This window comes from Cucurbita pepo, chromosome LG08, assembly GCF_002806865.2.
Source record: "Cucurbita pepo subsp. pepo cultivar mu-cu-16 chromosome LG08, ASM280686v2, whole genome shotgun sequence".
Lineage (NCBI taxonomy): Eukaryota > Viridiplantae > Streptophyta > Magnoliopsida > Cucurbitales > Cucurbitaceae > Cucurbita > Cucurbita pepo.
Genome location: NC_036645.1, coordinates 7,505,730 through 7,522,302, shown reverse-complemented (window position 1 = coordinate 7,522,302; position 16,573 = coordinate 7,505,730). Strand labels below are relative to the sequence as shown.

Below are 16,573 nucleotides of genomic sequence, written 5' to 3'. Positions count from 1 at the left end.
TCTACTTATTTGTAAAAAGTTTCATCATTAGAAAAATTAATCACGTTTAAACACTTTTATCGTTAAAACCCTATTCACCCCCCCTCTAGGGTTGCCATACCGATCCAACAGTAGGGACAGTTTTCCACACCCTTATGTTTTGTTCTCCTCCCCAACCGATGTGTAATCTCACAGAAAATGTACCCACTATCCTCACTATCCTCAGCAATGAATTTCTCTAGTCTAATCGTCTCCCCTTCTCATTACAAGAAATTATTATTGGAGGAAGTTGTTGTAATGTGGCAAATAATTTTGCAACCGTTGAATATATGAGTTGAAAATACAAAAGTATTTTGAATGTTTATCGAACGATTATTAGTTACATGAACCCCCCCTATCATAGGCAACACTCGAACACCATGAACCTTGGCCAACAAGGCTGCATCTTGGGATGTCATATTCTTAAAAACAACATATCAGAAAGTCAGTGTTCTATTATATCCATATCTTGTGTCTTTAGTTTACTTTCTACTTCCTACTTCCTATGCCATGAACTTACCAGAGTAAAGCTGGTCACGGCATGTTGTTCATCAGCGACAAAAATTGGAGGGGACCTTGCAGCATATTTCCGTCCAGCAAATGCAACCATATAGCCATTGGAAGACTGGTAATGGATGAAATGAAAAAGGAATAGTGAGTCCACCACTGGTAAGAACAGAACACTAGCATTTGTAGTAAATAAACTAGTAGAAAAGATTTTAGATCTATGTGAGCAATAGAAATCAAACAAGCTCATACATTAATCTCTTCCTTCTATGGAGACAAAGCAGCCCAAGCATTAGGAAGGCATCATCTTAAGGCGGAAGAGGGAGGGCGAGTATCTACTCTCTCAAACACTAGATACCATCTTCAGTGAAATTCCTTATTTTTCCAACTAAACATCAACATTGGAGTTTCTTGTCAACATTGAGTTAATGCCAACCAATAGCTATTGATTATAATATCCTCAAAGAAACAATTCATATACCAAAAAAAAAATCCCAAATCAAATCGAGCTTGAATCATACAATTAAAGCACGTGAAGTGATTCCAAAATGATCTGTTCTGTTTGCCCCCCTGTTTCGTGCTTAGGAGTAGGTTTTAAAAACCAAACCCATGTTTGATTTGAGAGTCATACAAAACCTATTACCTCATTTTCACAAAACCTAATAACCATCCGATTCAACAAACTCAAGCACAAAATCTAATTCTAGCGCTCGTATCAACTTCAAACGAAGATCAAACAGAACATACCGATAAATTCGACATCAAAAGAGGAAAAAGAACAAAGAATTCGAAGAACTAACCGGATTGAAATTGGACACGGAGGGAGTAGTATTGACGGTGAGGAGGGAGATCTCATCAACCATAGGTCTAAACACAGAGATCAGAGAATTTCCATTCGTAAGAGCAAGCCTACTGTCACAAGGAGACAAATTCAATGTTTTGTTAAAGACGAACTTCTGGTGCGTCGCAAAAGCAAGCCCTAAGGTGAAACCGTCGGACTTCTCAACAGTCGTGTCGGCGCAAGGAGAGAAAACTCGGTTGCTGTCCCTAGCTTCAACGGCCGCCGCCGTCATTAGGAGAAGCAGCACGGCGGATGCCCTCGAGAGATCGTAAATCGCCATGTTTGTACTGGAAATTGAAAGTGGAAACTTCTGCCGCAAAAACCCGGGAACCGAAGTTGTCAACGAAGATCGGAAAGAGTCAAACTTCGTAGACAAGCAGACAAAGATTCCCAAAACTTTAATTGGGCCGATTTAGGAAATGGGCCGAGCCCATTAACGATCGAAAGAGAAACTTTTCATAAATGCCCTTCTACATTATTTTAATTGGGCCGTTTCAGTACATGTGCCGAGCCCATTAACGATCGAAAGACTTCATAAATGCCCTTCGCCATTATTTTAATTGGGCCGTTTTAGCAAATGGGCCGAGCCCATTAACGATCGAAAGAGACTTTTCATAAATGCCCTTCTACATTATTTTAATTGGGCCGTTTCAGTACATGGGCCGAGCCCATTAACGATCGAAAGACTTCATAAATGGCCTTCGACATTATTTTAATTGGGCCGTTTTAGGTAATGGGCCGAGCCCATTAACGATCGAAAGAGAAACTTTTCATAAATGCCCTTATGTTATGCATGTCAGCATACCCATTTCAAACTCCTCTTTTATTATTTTCGTGTTAGTTAGTTGTTTATTATTTTATTATTATAATTTATATGCGTACAACTTTTTAATAAGATTCCACATAGATTGAAAATGGGAACTAAACATTCTTGGGTGGAAACATCTTTCTAACAGATGTGTTTTAAAATTGTGAAGCTAACGACGATACGTAAAGGACTAAAATGAACAAAGTCTATTATCAGTGTGTTTGGGCTGTTACAAATGGGAGTAGAGTCAGACATGAGGGTGGTGTGTTAGCGAGGACACTGAGTGTCACAATCACACTTTGATGACAACGGACTTGTGATTGTGCGGCACTCATTTCCCAGCAAAAGTGAGTTAAACCTATTCGTTCTTGCGTCGCCTATGGCCAAGCGACGTATGCTCGAGCCTCTAGCTCCAATTTAAGAAGAGAGTTTTTAGAAAACGGGGGCAAAGAGATTTCGAAAAATTATTTTGAAAGCAAGATTTGAGAAATTGGAAATTGTGTTATATGGGAATGTAAGCAAAAGGCAACAACAACGGCTTACTAGGGGAATTTTAGCCCTTGCAAATGTAGGCACGATTTTGGTGAACGGGAAGAATGGGAAAGACCTATCTTGGATGAAAGCATGTAAAAGAGGTTTGAAACGGGCATACAACCATGGACAACATGTTCTGGACAAGCAAGACCGGGATATCTATCATGCGGCCATTGACAACACACTTTAGACATGCATGATCGTGGCACTAAGCACCCATGAGAGTTGGATTGTAAGATCCCATATCGATTGGAGAGTGAAACAAAACATTTTTAATAAGGATGTGGAAACCTCTTCTTCATAGAAACGTTTTAAAATCGTGAAGCTCACAGTGATACATAATAGGCTAAAACGAACAATATTTACTAACGGTGTGCTTAGGCTATTATATGTCTACTCTTGTCAAAGCTAAAATACATAAAAAAAAATGCACTGCAACGGGATGTAGTCAATTCTTTCGGTCTAAGTTATATGCTATCAATGCCATTGTTGTCCCTTATTCTTTGTTAGTCTATAATCTCTGTTTTCTAAAACTTACAAGCAGGTTAGGAGGCTCGAGTATGCGTCAAGCATGACTGACATCAAACTTCTCCCCACTGCAATATAGTTTCTACGAGATTACACAAAGTAAATTCATAGATCAAGGGATAAAGAAAATGGGTAGTGTTCATAGCTGCAAGATCCTAGGTCAACGGTTTGCTTGGTTCTTCTCTCCTTGCATTATTTTTTTATAAAATTTCTGTGTATCCCATCTGCTAAACCCCGACGAAGAAGGGATTCTTCCCGCTCTCCAATGGCGTTCGTCTCATTCAGTTTCTCCCACTCTACTCCACCGAAACCCCCGTTTTTCACGCGACTCCAGAGCTTCATTATTAGAATTTCTCAAGTTTTTCCTCAAATTTGTTACTACAGAGTTCGAATTCCATGGAACCCTCTCTTCTGATGAAGCTGATTTTTTCATTTCTTCTTTGGCTAAGCTTTGTTCCACAGTTCTTCGCCACTCGAGTTCATCTCTGCGGTTTGTGGTTTTCTAATTTCAACGCTTTTACTCCATTTCTGAGATTTTTTTCTTTCCTTTCTGAATCTTGGTTTTGTGGGTTAGATTAAATAGCTTGTGGCTCTGTTTTTTTGCTTATATTTCACTGTCAATCCACTTATAGTTGAGTAATATTTAATGATCGAAAGTCAATGTCAATGTACTGTTGAATATGTTTATTGTTTTCCTCCAGGGTTTCAATCTCTTATTTTAAACATCATTTCGTTTGATCGTTTCATTTTTCTATTCGTAGTTGCATTTCTGGTACTGTTAAAGGCACTGTTATATAACCCATCATTATTATAGAGCTTCATTTTGCAACACTTCTAACACCCTTCAATCTTTCACATCTCAACGACAATGATGTGCTTAAAGGTGAATAGTGTTGAATCTGACTGTGGATATATAATAGCCAAAGTTTATCGCTAGTAGATATTGTCCTTTTTGAACTTTATCTTTCAGGCTTTTCCTCAAGGTTTTTAAAACGCGTCTGCTATAGGAGGTTTTCACCCTTATAAAGAATGCTTTGTTCTCCTCCTCAACCGATGTGAGATCTCACTATCCACCCACATTGTAAGATCCTACATCCGTTGTAAAGGGCAACGAAGCATGCTTTATTAGGGTGTAGAAATCTCTCCCGAGCAGACGCGTTTTAAAAATTTTTGAACACTCAAAAGGAAACTTGAAAGGAAAAGCTCACAAAAGACAATATCTACCTGCGGTGGGCTTGGATGTTTCAAAATATGTGAGATAATTAGATTGTAAATGAGAACTAAATAGCCTATGGAAGTTTACCTTTTTTTTTAATAAACCAGCTCAGCAAGGTTTTAAATGTTGACGTTGGCCTGAATGTTGAGACCTGAATTTAATGGAAATGTAGATAAAATGATGAACATTTCATGAGAATTCATAAATAGCAATTGCATGGGCGTAAATTCGAACATCTAACATCTTGATGGCCGAGCTAGTTCTAGTTCATTAAGATTTAACCAATCACCACCGCACCTTGGGGTCTATGGAAGTTTGCGTTTTATTCTCTAACTTGAGTGAACTTTGCTCTGATGGAATGGAATTTTGTATTGATAATTGATTTTTGTTCTGCAACTGATGCAGATGAGACAGCTAAGTATGATATCATGGTGAAAGGAGTAGAGATATCTCCCAGCCCCATAGTTAGGGGTCACCCAACAAATATGACCTTAAATCTAATCATAGGTACATATTACCCCACTTAGCCCTTTTCATCATCTTTATAGTTCTTAACATTCCATTTTTTTGACAAGTAGAAGCTGAAACTTAACTATGAATATCTTTTTTAAGGATTTGATGCAAATTCGCTCATGTTTATATTGAACTTTTATTTAGCTGTTACTAGTTGCTCCATTGGTAAATTTAGTGGGCGCTTAACGTCAATAAAACAGGCACTGAACTGTTTTTACTAGTAACAGGGCTGACATCTGCTACCTACTACCTTCCTTTCTTCTATGAACAATAATGAGTTCATGGTTTAGATTAACCTTTAGATTTGTCATCTTTTTTATGGATAAGCAAGATTAGAGGATACTTCTCTATTGCTTCTGTTTTACTTCTAACTAGCACCAACTGCCCTGTCTTTATTTGACCCTTGAGAGAGAAAGGTATACCCCTTCCCCCTCATGTGTAGTTCAGTGAGCTTGTTAGGTGTGAGATCCCACATCTATTAGGGAGGAGAACGAAACATTCTTTATAAGGGTGTGAAAATCTCTCCCTAGCGGATGCGTTTTAAAAACCTTGAGGGAAAGTCCAAAGAGGACAATATCTGCTAGCGGTGGACTTGGGCCGTTACATTAGGCATATGTCATCCTTTGAATTTTAGCTCGAACTTTGGCTAATGACAGCAATCTTGTACACGTGGCACAGGTAAGCCAATCATTGCAGGAAAAATGGTTGTTGATATTTTATATTTCGGATGGCACGTATATAGTGACAGCTATGACATTTGTGTTGAGACGTCCTGCCCTTATACGTCTGGTGATTTTGCACTTGCCCCATTTCAAACGCCTCTGGCATTCTTTGTACCTGTAAGTTACTCAATTCATGTTTACCACTTGTGTTTATCTTTTTCTTGTAGTTTCTGGTTTTTTTTTTTTTTATTTTATTTATCGTAATAAGTTAAAGGAACAAGGTTTTATCCTGGCTCAATTGATCTACAAAGTTTGTTCTTTTTATCTTGAAAGGATTAAAAGCATCGCTCTACCTTATGGAAGGGTTTTCTTAGTTTCATGTGTTCTCTTAATATTAAGTATTCCACTAGAACCTAATGGGAGTTCAAGTTAGCACAATTCTAATTATTGAAAACTAGAACGATAAGATTCATGGTGACCTTACGTGAGATCCTACATTGGTTGGAGAGGGGAACGAAGCATTCCTTATAAGGATGTGGAAACCTCTCCATAGCATACGCATTTTAAAAACCTTGAGGGGAAGCTCGGAAGGGAAAGTCCAAAGAGGACAATATCTACTAGCAGTAGGCTTGGACTGTTACAAATAGTACAGAGCCAAGTTTTGGGCAGTGTGTTAGTGAGGACGCTGGGTTCCCAAAGGGGTGGATTGTGAGATCCCACATTGGTTGGAGATGAGAACAAAACATTCCTTATAAGGGTGTGGAAACCTCTCCTTAGTAGATGCATTTTAAAACCTTGAGGGGAAGCCCGAGAGAGAAAGCCCAAAAAGAACAATATCTGCTAGCGGTGGGCTTGGGTTGTTACCAACTAGGTTTTTTGGGATGAAAAACCTGAGATATACACACACAATCATTGAATTCTTTTTCCTTTAACTATTATGCATTCTAACTATTTCCTTCTCCTTGCAGGGTTCATATCATATGCAGATAACCATTATTGATGGACATGATAATAAACTAACATGTTTTGGCTTTGATTATGAACTGGTGATTGAATCACTATTCGGACATAGCTAAGAGCTTTTATTTATTGATTACTCAGCTATTGATGTTTGTACATATAAACCCTTGTAAAGCTCTGTCATCTTTAGTTCCTTGTTCGTTCCTTGGGCAGACAACTTTTGCACTATGACCATTTGAACAACTTATTCAGGAGAATTGAGTTGTAAAAATTGCCAAAAAAAACTCGAGTTATTAGAGAGTACCATACTACCTATCGTCATTCTCACGTGGATTACTTTGTTTTTCGTAGATACAAAATGGAAAGAGAAACAATTAAGTTCTAAAATAAGTTGTACTATCTGAGTAAAGGTTCAAGATTTTTCTTTATGCTTGCTTTAATATGATCATCATTAATGTATACATGTTTCTTCAAATAGTATATTTGAATCATTGTACTTCATATTGATGCATTATTTATATTTTCTTCATTGGGCTGAAGATTGTAAGACTCTTGTTAGATCAGGAACCACGAATGTACGGTAGAGAATACATCTCCATTGGTATGAGGTCTCAACCAAAAGCAAAGCTACGAAAGCTTATGCTCAGAGGGGACAATATCATACCATTATGGAGAGTCGTGATTCCTTACACAAAATACTGTAGAATAGATGTAGCTAATTCGGTAATCCACCGAGGTTTATGAACAGCATAAGCATGCATCGTCCCTCGACAAACCACGAAGCTTGTCGAAATGGCCACGAAGGTTCCTTTCTCATATACCGAATCATGATGGGGTGGGTGGTTTAGCCTCTGCCATTGACCCTCTTCACTTTGCTGCTTTTCTCATGAGCATACACCAAATAGGTGGGGTCAGGTTCTTTCTTCTTCTTCATCATGCATCTTTTTCTTTTTTCTTATTTCATTATTGTGTCATAACATGATTGATGGACCATTGTTGGTGATGGGTCAGAATATGAGTTACAAATAGGTGCCTCACTAAACAATGGCAAACCAAGCCCCACTCTGCTAAAGTCATTAATTTATGCACCTCTCTGAAAGCAAACTAACAAACACCTTTTTTTTGCCTTTCTTTCAGCCTCCACTTTCTAGCTATATTGGAATCCAGAACTGAAATTTGAACTGCTATTTAGTGATGTGATGACAAGAAGAACAGATGAAGGAAGGATATGAAGGGAAGGCTGCTCAAGAAAATGAAACTCTACCCTTCCATTAGCTCTTTAAAACAACGCATTTCTCTTCTATCAGACCCCACTGAGAAAACTTGTAGCCATTTATGTGAAACCCCACCAGTTTTTCAAGAACAAATTTCCAAGAACAGCAGCAGCAACTTCAGGGTGTCCCTGCCAGTAGTAGAATGTAGCAACATATCCCAACACGTTAAAGATTTGAAAGACGCAGAATCTGAACTCGAGATTAGCGTTAGCGACCGAAACCATCCCGGTCCATTCATAAAATCTGAGGAAATCTTGGCTGCCAAGAAAAATTCGGAGGCTCCATGTCTATCAGGAAGAATCACCATGGAACCAAGGGGTTGGTTCCAAGTGAAGGTAGACAATCATGAAGAACGCTCATCTTTACTAGACTTTGAAGAGAGATGTCCACCAGGAGGAAGCGAATCCGTTATATTTTACTCGACGAGCTTGAGAGGTATTAGGAAAACGTTCGATAAATGTAACGGTATTCGGTTCCTGCTCGAAAGTTTCAAAGTGTTGTTTATGGAGAGAGATGTGTCGATGCACTTGGAATTCAGGGAGGAGCTGTGGGATGTGTTGGGGGCTAAGGTGATCCCTCCACAGCTTTTTATTAAGGGAAGGTACATTGGAGGAGCAGAGCAAGTGGTAGCCCTGCATGAGCAAGGCAAGCTAAGGAAACTGTTGGATGGCATACCATTAGACTTGGCTAATTCTCCATGCTCTTGCTGTGCAAACACCAGGTTTCTGGTGTGCCCAAGCTGCAATGGTAGTCGTAAGGTTCTTAAAGACGACCACGACCACGACAACGACAACAGCTTGTATATTAGATGTCCTGATTGCAATGAAAATGGGTTAGCCAAATGCCCCATTTGCTGCTGAAATCACTATAATCTTCTTAGAATTTTCTGTTCATTGTTTAAAACTCGATGGGCGTGCTATGTTCGATTCTCGACTGCCATTGTAGCTTTAACTATCTATTTTCGTAGCAGACGAATCAGTTGTTGGTGATGAATTTAGTTATGTATGTCTGAATGGAGAATTTGGAATATGATCATAGAAATAATTGTATTGTTGAATGAAAATGATTGAGAATGATAGGAAGAGGAGGACAAGCACATGGCTGCTTTGGAAAAAGGCTACAAAAAGTCATTTTAAACTCTTCTTTCCTTTTACCTTCCTCCCTATAATTTGGCAACAATAAGTATCAAACTTGCAGGTCAAATAGCCTCTCTTTCATGAACAAAAAACTTGTTTTCTTTTATGGTAATATTACAAAATTAACGTCTTTAATTCATGATATATGTTTGGCCACTCGACTTCAAGCGTGGCTTTTCTGAAGATAAGTAACAGTAGGTACCACTGTTAAGCTTTTTTATTTGTGAGCGAGAACAAAATACACTGGGTGACCTCTTAGAAATTTTTCAAGGGGCTCAATCTATGTCGCGTGACCTCCAAGGAGTGACCTCCAAGGAATTTTCTTGTGATATACACGTGAGTGAGGACAAAATATGCTGAAACAAACTTTTTGTAACGTGACCGGGAGATGCAGGAAAATAGTGAGTCCGTCAGGTTCTGAGTTCGGATTTTGAATCTTGATCAAAATCTTGAATATGGGTCGTCAATTTTTCAGGCATGTTTTTCATTTTTAGTAGTCGAGTGATTATCAACCTCGGTAAAAAGTTGAGGTAAAAATTTAGATATAATGAATGGAGGTGGTATGCAATTAAACTAAAATCATGGCATATTTAGTGGTATAATTAAGATTTAAAAGCCTTAAAAGTTTCCCTTTGATTGAAACTAATAAACTGATTTCCCTTAAGTTTTAATCAAACAAAAGTTATTTTCTTTTTGACCTCTAATTATTATATGCTTTAGTTTATCCATTCATTATTATTATTATTATTTTTTTCCTTCAATTATTTTATTCTTTTATTAAAATATTAAACATATTCCTTTTTTGCTTATTGTCCTCATAGCCTCCCACCACCTCTTCTCATAGGATACCTCAGATCATAATGGAACCAAAACAAATAATTCTCGTAAACTTAATAACCATAAAAGAGATTTCGGGTTTTCCCTCGAGAGTATTTCACACCCTTATAAATAATGTTTCGTTCTCCTTCCTATCAGCGTTTTTGCTGGCATCCACCTTGTGTCCACCCCTTTTAGGGCTCAGCCTCCTCGCTAGCACATCACTCGGTGTCTGGCTTTGATAGTACAGCCTAAGTCCACCACTAGCAGATATTGTCCTTTTTGGACTTTCCCTTTCGAGCTTTCCCTTAAGGTTTTTAAAACACGTCTACTAAGGAGAAGTTTTCACACCCTTACAAATAATATTCCATTCTCCTCTCCGCTAGCATCCTTGCTAACACACTGCCTTGTGTCCACCTCCATCAGGGCTCAACCTCCTCACTGGCACATTGCCCAGCGTCCGGCTCTGATACCATTTGTAACAGTCTAAGCCCGCTAATAGATATCATCCTCTTTGGACTTTTCCTTTCGGACTTCCCCTCAAAGTTTTTGAAACGCATATGTTAGAGAGAGGTTTTCATACCCTTATAAATAATAATGTTTCGTTCTCCTCCCCAACTAACGTGAGATTTCACACACTCATCAGACAAATGAAAGGGAGATTAGACACCAAAAGGCAAGCAAAAAACACAGGCAGTTGCTCTTAACATTGCTGCTGCTGCATACTAACTACTACTACACTGCATTTTCATACCCTCTCTTCTCTATAAATTCCTCTTTGTTAACCTCTCAGTCATTTCAAAAACAAAAACTAGTTAAGACTAACCAAGCATCCTAAAATTTACATTACGTAGTAGCAGCAATGTCTGCTAGCGTCGAATCTGGGCTTCGTGTTATGCCTTTGAGATCGTCCGAAGGTTGCAAAATCTGGGTGTAGTGCAGCTCGATCTGGAGTCGATGGTGAAGCGGGGTTGATGCCATTAGACCCTTCTTGATATCGGCTTGCAGTTCCCGAATCGGGATAGCAGCCAAGAAGCTCTTGATGTATTCTTTACAGGATTGTTTCCCACGACATAAGACTTCGTCTTTCTCATTCATTGGTTCTTCTGAAGTTACGTTCACCAATACGCTCGCCTGTTGATCTTTGTCTTCGACTATTTCTGCAACAATCTGCTGATCATTGGACGTTTTTTCGCCTGATGTTTGGCTAGTTTCAGGCATTTTACAGATCGTAGTGTTGTCGTCGAACTTCAAGATGTAGGCTTGATTGCATCCTTCATAGAGTCTCTCCCCTAATGTGTCGATGATGTAGTACGCGTCGGATTCGACCTTGAGAATAAAGAAATGGTCGTTCCAACTGACAATATAAACTCGCGGTTCACTGTCGTCTGAACATTCCGACCCAGTATGGCTAATCTCATCCCATATGTTATCAAAGGACATGGCACCGTGCAAAAATTCAAACCTCGCCTCATTTACGCCTTCTGGATGGAAAAAACCAATGAACGACTTCCTTGGAACCACAGAAAGGGGTCGGATTTCGGCTTGGACAACGGTTTCGAGATCAAAATGCTTGTCTGGGAATTTTTCGCGATATATTTCATTTTCGCAGAGTTTCCTCCACTCGAACGAGCCATCTCGAATCAAACTATCGAACTGAGATTTTATAGGCATGAGATTTTGGCTGTTGTGAAACCAATCAGCAATAACAGCTACAAGAGCAGTACAAGCACTTTCACCAGCTGCCCGCTCACTCCGTTGGTCGATAGAAGCAAAGAAGACCTGTGTTTGTAGCTTCAAATGTCCATCACGGCTCACAATTTCTTTCTGTTCCCAAGCGCCAATCGCAAAATTGTCGTCCCCAAATTCCGAAACCGATGATCGGTTCGCAGTTGAATCCTCTTCGGTCTTTTGCCACTGCAATAACCAACTTAAACTTAGCAAAGAAATGTAGAAATGAAACAAATTATAGAATCGGTAGTGAAACGTCGTAGGTAGTGAGACGTTGGTATGGAGTTGCGTCAGCTTACCCCAAGACCAATAGATTCATCGGAGCTGAGCTGCCTTCGATCGTGATCAATGTCATCACCACCTTCTTCGCCATAAGCCTTCTTCAACAATGGCTCTCCTTTTACCTTAGGTGATCTAAAACTTAACTTTCTCTTCCTCCACGGAAGTAGGCCGCGTTTCGAACTTTGTGGCAAAGTTTGCTCAGATGCCGATGCATTTGAATCCTCCATGCTCGAACACCCGACATCTGATTTTCGATTACTATAGTAAACTAAATTTTCGTCATCACCGTTGATCTTCATATCAGAGTAATATGATCCACCAGCATAATTTGCATAAGCCAGAGTGCCATAACTGAAGGACTTCCTAATGTTAGTATCCTCCTTCGCTTCATCGGTTTCCACTTCCTCAACGTCATCAAGCGAATCAGAGTCAAACGGGTAGCTCGACTCGCCATCCTCACTCTTAGTCGAGCACCTACCCTCACTGCCTTCCTCTTCATGGCAAGCCTTTTTCGCCTTTCGGGTCGACACAAACTCCGTAAAAATCTTTACTTTCCTAAGGCCAGCTTTAAGAGCAGAGACCTCATCCTTTTCTGCTGGGACATTTTCTCCAGACCAAGGTGGAGATGAGGCTGCAGCCATTGATCTCTGTACAGGTTGTGATACAACTTGAGCCGTTCTTAGCTCCAATAAGTTCAGCGATATCTGCACGATACAGTAAACATAAGAAAAAAGCACGTAATAAATCAATGGATCTTGAGGAAACGGGACGATACGAACCCAGAGAACGTGGCTACCCTCGGATGCATTTGTAGATGGATTAAGGGGTATCTTCAATTCAAGCTCTTTTTGTTCAGCCACAGAAAGGTGTTCAGACAGGTTAAGAGCTGCTGAGCCAACAACATGAACTTTGTTTGTCGACCCTTGATTTAAGCCCTATGTAGAAAGGGAAACAAAATCAAAGATGATTCGGGTTAACTATCGACCATTACTGATAAGCTCATCCATATAAATATGATATCAAGAACAAGAACAGAACATCAGGAATGTGTAGCCATACAATCTAAGAACAGAGACAAATAATTCAACACAGAAGAACTAAGACCCAGATTCAAATACATGGAGGATGAAACAAATCAAGAACAAGGGAACATGAATCCAGGCAAACCCAATTTCGAAAACAACAAAAAGTAGACGAAGATTCAATCGAAAACAGAACACGACAAAAAGATCCAAAATCAAACTCACATTGAAGGCAGAGAAAACGATCTCCCATGGATGAAACACATTCTCCTTATAAGCAGAGAAAGTACAAACGTTGTGAAACTCCTCATCCCACTGAACCACGCCGTTCTGATCCACCCCATATGCTTCCTTCGTGTAATTTCTCTTCACAGCCGTTCTTCTCAATGGACTCAAAGCCATTTTCGGACCCTTCCATTTGATTTCTACTGTCAATTTGTCAACCCCCTTATCCGCGACGCCGTCAAGCCCTTCGAGTTTCTTAACGACAAGCCTAACCTCGTACTTCCTTGAAACTAGCGGCGGCCATGGCCGCCACTTCATCATCTTCACAACCATCGGTTAACCCAAGTGAAAAAAAACGAAGAAATCAAAGGGGGAAAAGGGGGGTTGCAAAAAATGGGGGAAATTATCAGCGCCCAAGTGTTCCAAGATCTTCGAAGAACAGATAGCAAAATCCCAGGTCGATTAAACGCAAATTGGGGAAAAGGGATTTGTGGGTTTGTGAAGTTATGAAGAAGAGGAAAAGAAATTTGAGAAAAGAGAAACGAAGAATATGCCGTTGGGTTTGGCTTTGAGATGAAAACTAGAGAGAGAAAGAGAGAGGAGAGAGAGAGAGAGACAAAGGTAAGGAAGGGCACTGGAAGTCGTCTTATGGGGAAAAAGATAGAGAGACAGAGATATTGTTTCCATTTTAATTAATTAATTTATTTATTTTGTGGAAAATAAATTAACATTAATTATTTAAATTTNTTTTTTTTTTTTTTTTTTTTTTTTTTTTTTGTAAGAACGGGTCTGAAACACGACTCTCCACAGTGGTATGATATTGCCCACTTTGAGCATAAGCTCTCGTGACTTTGCTTTGGGCTTATCCAAGAGAGGCCACGTCTAGTATTTTTTTATTATAAACTCATAATCATTCCGTAAATTAGCTGTTGTGGAACTTCCATCATCCAACATTGTTGAGTACTTATTTTCGAATTGAAGATACCAATCTATAATATTATTAAAAAAAAAAAAATATAGTATGTGGAAACTTTTAGTAATATTGGTAAAAAAGAAATTTTAATTGTTTTTATATTTAAAATAATTTATTATTAAAGTTTAAATACATGAAAATAGAATTAAATTTTTTTCAAGGACTTTGACAATCGTGCCCCTCCACCATTTTTTTAATGGCATAATATAAAGAGTTGTTAATTTTGTTGAAAAAAATAAAGGGGGAAAACTGTAGCCATTGGATTCTAAAAGTCAAGCCCTTTGAATCTTAGCTTTCTAATGCTTAATTAATTAATTAATTCATTAATTAATTAAGTTTTAATGACAGATTAATTTAGGTGGGTGTATTGTGTTCATGTCGTTTTTCTCTCTCCACACCTCATTATTCTGCCTGTTATACCACTGGTTCTGCTTTCTGAGTCAGCAATTGGTTAATAAATTAATTAATTAATTAAATAATTAAATCCTTGTTTGGCTGTTAAATGTATTTTTATTTATTGGGTAAAAGAGGGAATTTTGTGAAGTTTCGTGGGGTATAAGTGGAAATGTACTTACGGTACACGTGTGGGTTGTATGGCAGCACGTGGGTGTTGGTTCAAAAGGAGTGGTTTGGAATCTGAGGAGACTTTTCAAAAGTGCTTTGGCTCTTCCTTCCCATGTGGGACAACTCTTTGCTCTATTGGCCATTTTGGATTTTTTTTACAGGCTGGCATTTTCTTTTTCTTTTTCTTTTTTTTGGATTTTCTCCCCTTTTTTGAGTGCCTTCAAAGTTGGGCAAGTAATAATTTTTATTTTACATCAAATGTCAAATTATCGTGTTTTTTTTTTTTTTTTTTTTTTTTTTTTTTTTTTTTTTTTTTTTTATTGTAAATTTAAACAAAATTAATCGAGACCATTAGGATCGAATATGCAATTATCAAATTCTCACTTCGGTGTTCATCTAACTTAACAACGTGACCTGAACTACCCAACCCAAAACTTAGTTAAGTTTTTTTTATCAGTTTGAATTTGGGTACGTTACTGTGTTCATTTTTTTTTTTTTGTTGGATCAATCAGACCAACTTTAAGATAGGGTTATAATTCAACTGAACTCTACCTTACTTTTAAAATTATTACGAAAATTAAGTATATTTAATATTTGTAACGATGTTAATGATAAAATGCAAGATATTTGATATTCCCGATTTATGAAATTTTAGTTATTAATGTAACCGGCATGATTTTTATAAAATAATTTAAAAAACAACCCAACAACCCAGTTCAACTATTTATTTTAACGAACTACGTGTGTGAATTCTATTTGAGTTGTTTGAGTCACTAACCCAAAAATTCAAATTAGTCCAAAATTTTTCTCCAACTCAACTCGTGTACATTTGCAAAAGTTTATTTACAATATATAAAAAAACAAGTTTTAAAGTTTTGATTTTTTGTAATTAACAAAAATAGAGGGAAAATTCGAAATTCTCGTTTTTTTTATAATCCTACATGTTAATTACTCGAAAGTTACTTTGGTTTTAATTTTTTAAATTATGTAACAGATATATTGTTTCTTAGTTCAAATTTAATATATGGTTTGAAGAGTTTTAAAATTTAACATATAGTTTAAAAATCATTTAAATTTATCATTTGTGGGGTCCATTATATGGATAAAATTAAGGCCATGCGATGCCCTTTGATTAACCGACCAGATCAGCTTACACTAATACCTTCTGTGTTATTGTTTGTAGACAATCAGTTTTTATTTATTTATATATATATATATATTAAACTTTGAAAAAAAAAAGGGAAATAGAGCGATAATAATCATTATTATTTGAAAAATAGACCACATTTTTATTGTCCATTCAAAATGGTCAAAAAGGCATGAAAGGCATTTGCATGACCATGATGTATGATGTGCCCATCCATCCAAACACATCATATTCAATCATTTAAATGGTTCCCATATCTCTTATTCTCCTCATGCCATTAAAGATACCTTCTCCCATCATTTTATTTTACTTTAATCAACTCAATAAAATAATTAACTTTACCTAAGTTTTACTTTATTATTATTTTTTATTATTCATTTTCGAGTTCAACCAATAGAAACATAAAGTTAAGATTTTGAAAAAGCATATATATTCAACTGGAGTAAATTAAGAGATTAGAGCGGTTAGTTTAATTTATATAATATATTTTTTATTATACAAATATTATTAGAATAAATGAAGACTTTAATATACGTTAACTACTAAGAATTAATGCCAAAGTTTTAAATGTATAAGAACCACAAAAAAAAAGAAAAAAAAAAAAAAATCAAAATCAAAATCACATTAATAATCAATCAATTAAATAAGCCACTATTTTCTTACCCTAATATGGAAAAAAGTATTTTTTTAAAAGTTATATTAAATTAAAAAGATTATCTACGGGATTTTATAATAAAAAATTTTTAACTTTTAAAAATTATAAAAACTAAATTATAATTATGTAATGTAATGTTAAAATTAATTATTTTGACATAT

At 37.2% G+C, this 16,573-nt stretch overlaps 3 protein-coding genes across 4 annotated transcripts in view; 1 reads left to right on the top strand and 2 right to left on the bottom strand.

The window, feature by feature from the left end:
* LOC111799707 overlaps nt 1–1,711 on the bottom strand; it is an 8,754-nt gene extending 7,043 nt beyond the window's left edge. Inside the window, exons 1-2 of the mRNA XM_023683156.1 lie at nt 1,326–1,711; nt 539–643 (exon numbers count right to left, since the gene is read on the bottom strand). Coding sequence (XP_023538924.1) covers nt 539–643; nt 1,326–1,646 — 426 coding nt within the window. The 5' untranslated portion in view covers nt 1,647–1,711. The remainder of the gene's footprint in view (nt 1–538; nt 644–1,325) is intronic.
* Nucleotides 1,712–3,289: 1,578 nt separating this feature from the next.
* Nucleotides 3,290–8,924, top strand: LOC111799753 (uncharacterized protein At3g28850-like). Of its 2 annotated transcripts, none has more exons than XM_023683214.1 (5): nt 3,290–3,726; nt 4,858–4,959; nt 5,644–5,804; nt 6,596–7,492; nt 7,725–8,924. In XM_023683214.1, the coding sequence occupies exon 5, from the start codon at nt 7,816–7,818 to the stop codon at nt 8,719–8,721; it is 906 nt and encodes a 301-aa protein (XP_023538982.1). In that variant the 5' UTR covers nt 3,290–3,726; nt 4,858–4,959; nt 5,644–5,804; nt 6,596–7,492; nt 7,725–7,815; the 3' UTR covers nt 8,722–8,924. The 2 variants fall into 2 exon arrangements, with proteins under 2 accessions (XP_023538982.1, XP_023538983.1); XM_023683215.1 differs by lacking the exon at nt 7,725–8,924 and having other exon boundaries at nt 6,596–6,756; nt 6,829–7,013.
* Nucleotides 8,925–10,488: 1,564 nt separating this feature from the next.
* LOC111800955 lies at nt 10,489–13,711 on the bottom strand. The gene is made up of 4 exons (XM_023684891.1): nt 13,074–13,711; nt 12,606–12,761; nt 11,844–12,530; nt 10,489–11,730 (listed from the first exon to the last, which is right to left on the bottom strand). Exons 1-4 carry the CDS (start codon nt 13,404–13,406, stop codon nt 10,660–10,662), a joined length of 2,247 nt encoding a protein of 748 aa, XP_023540659.1. The 5' UTR covers nt 13,407–13,711; the 3' UTR covers nt 10,489–10,659.
* Nucleotides 13,712–16,573: the final 2,862 nt, after the last annotated feature.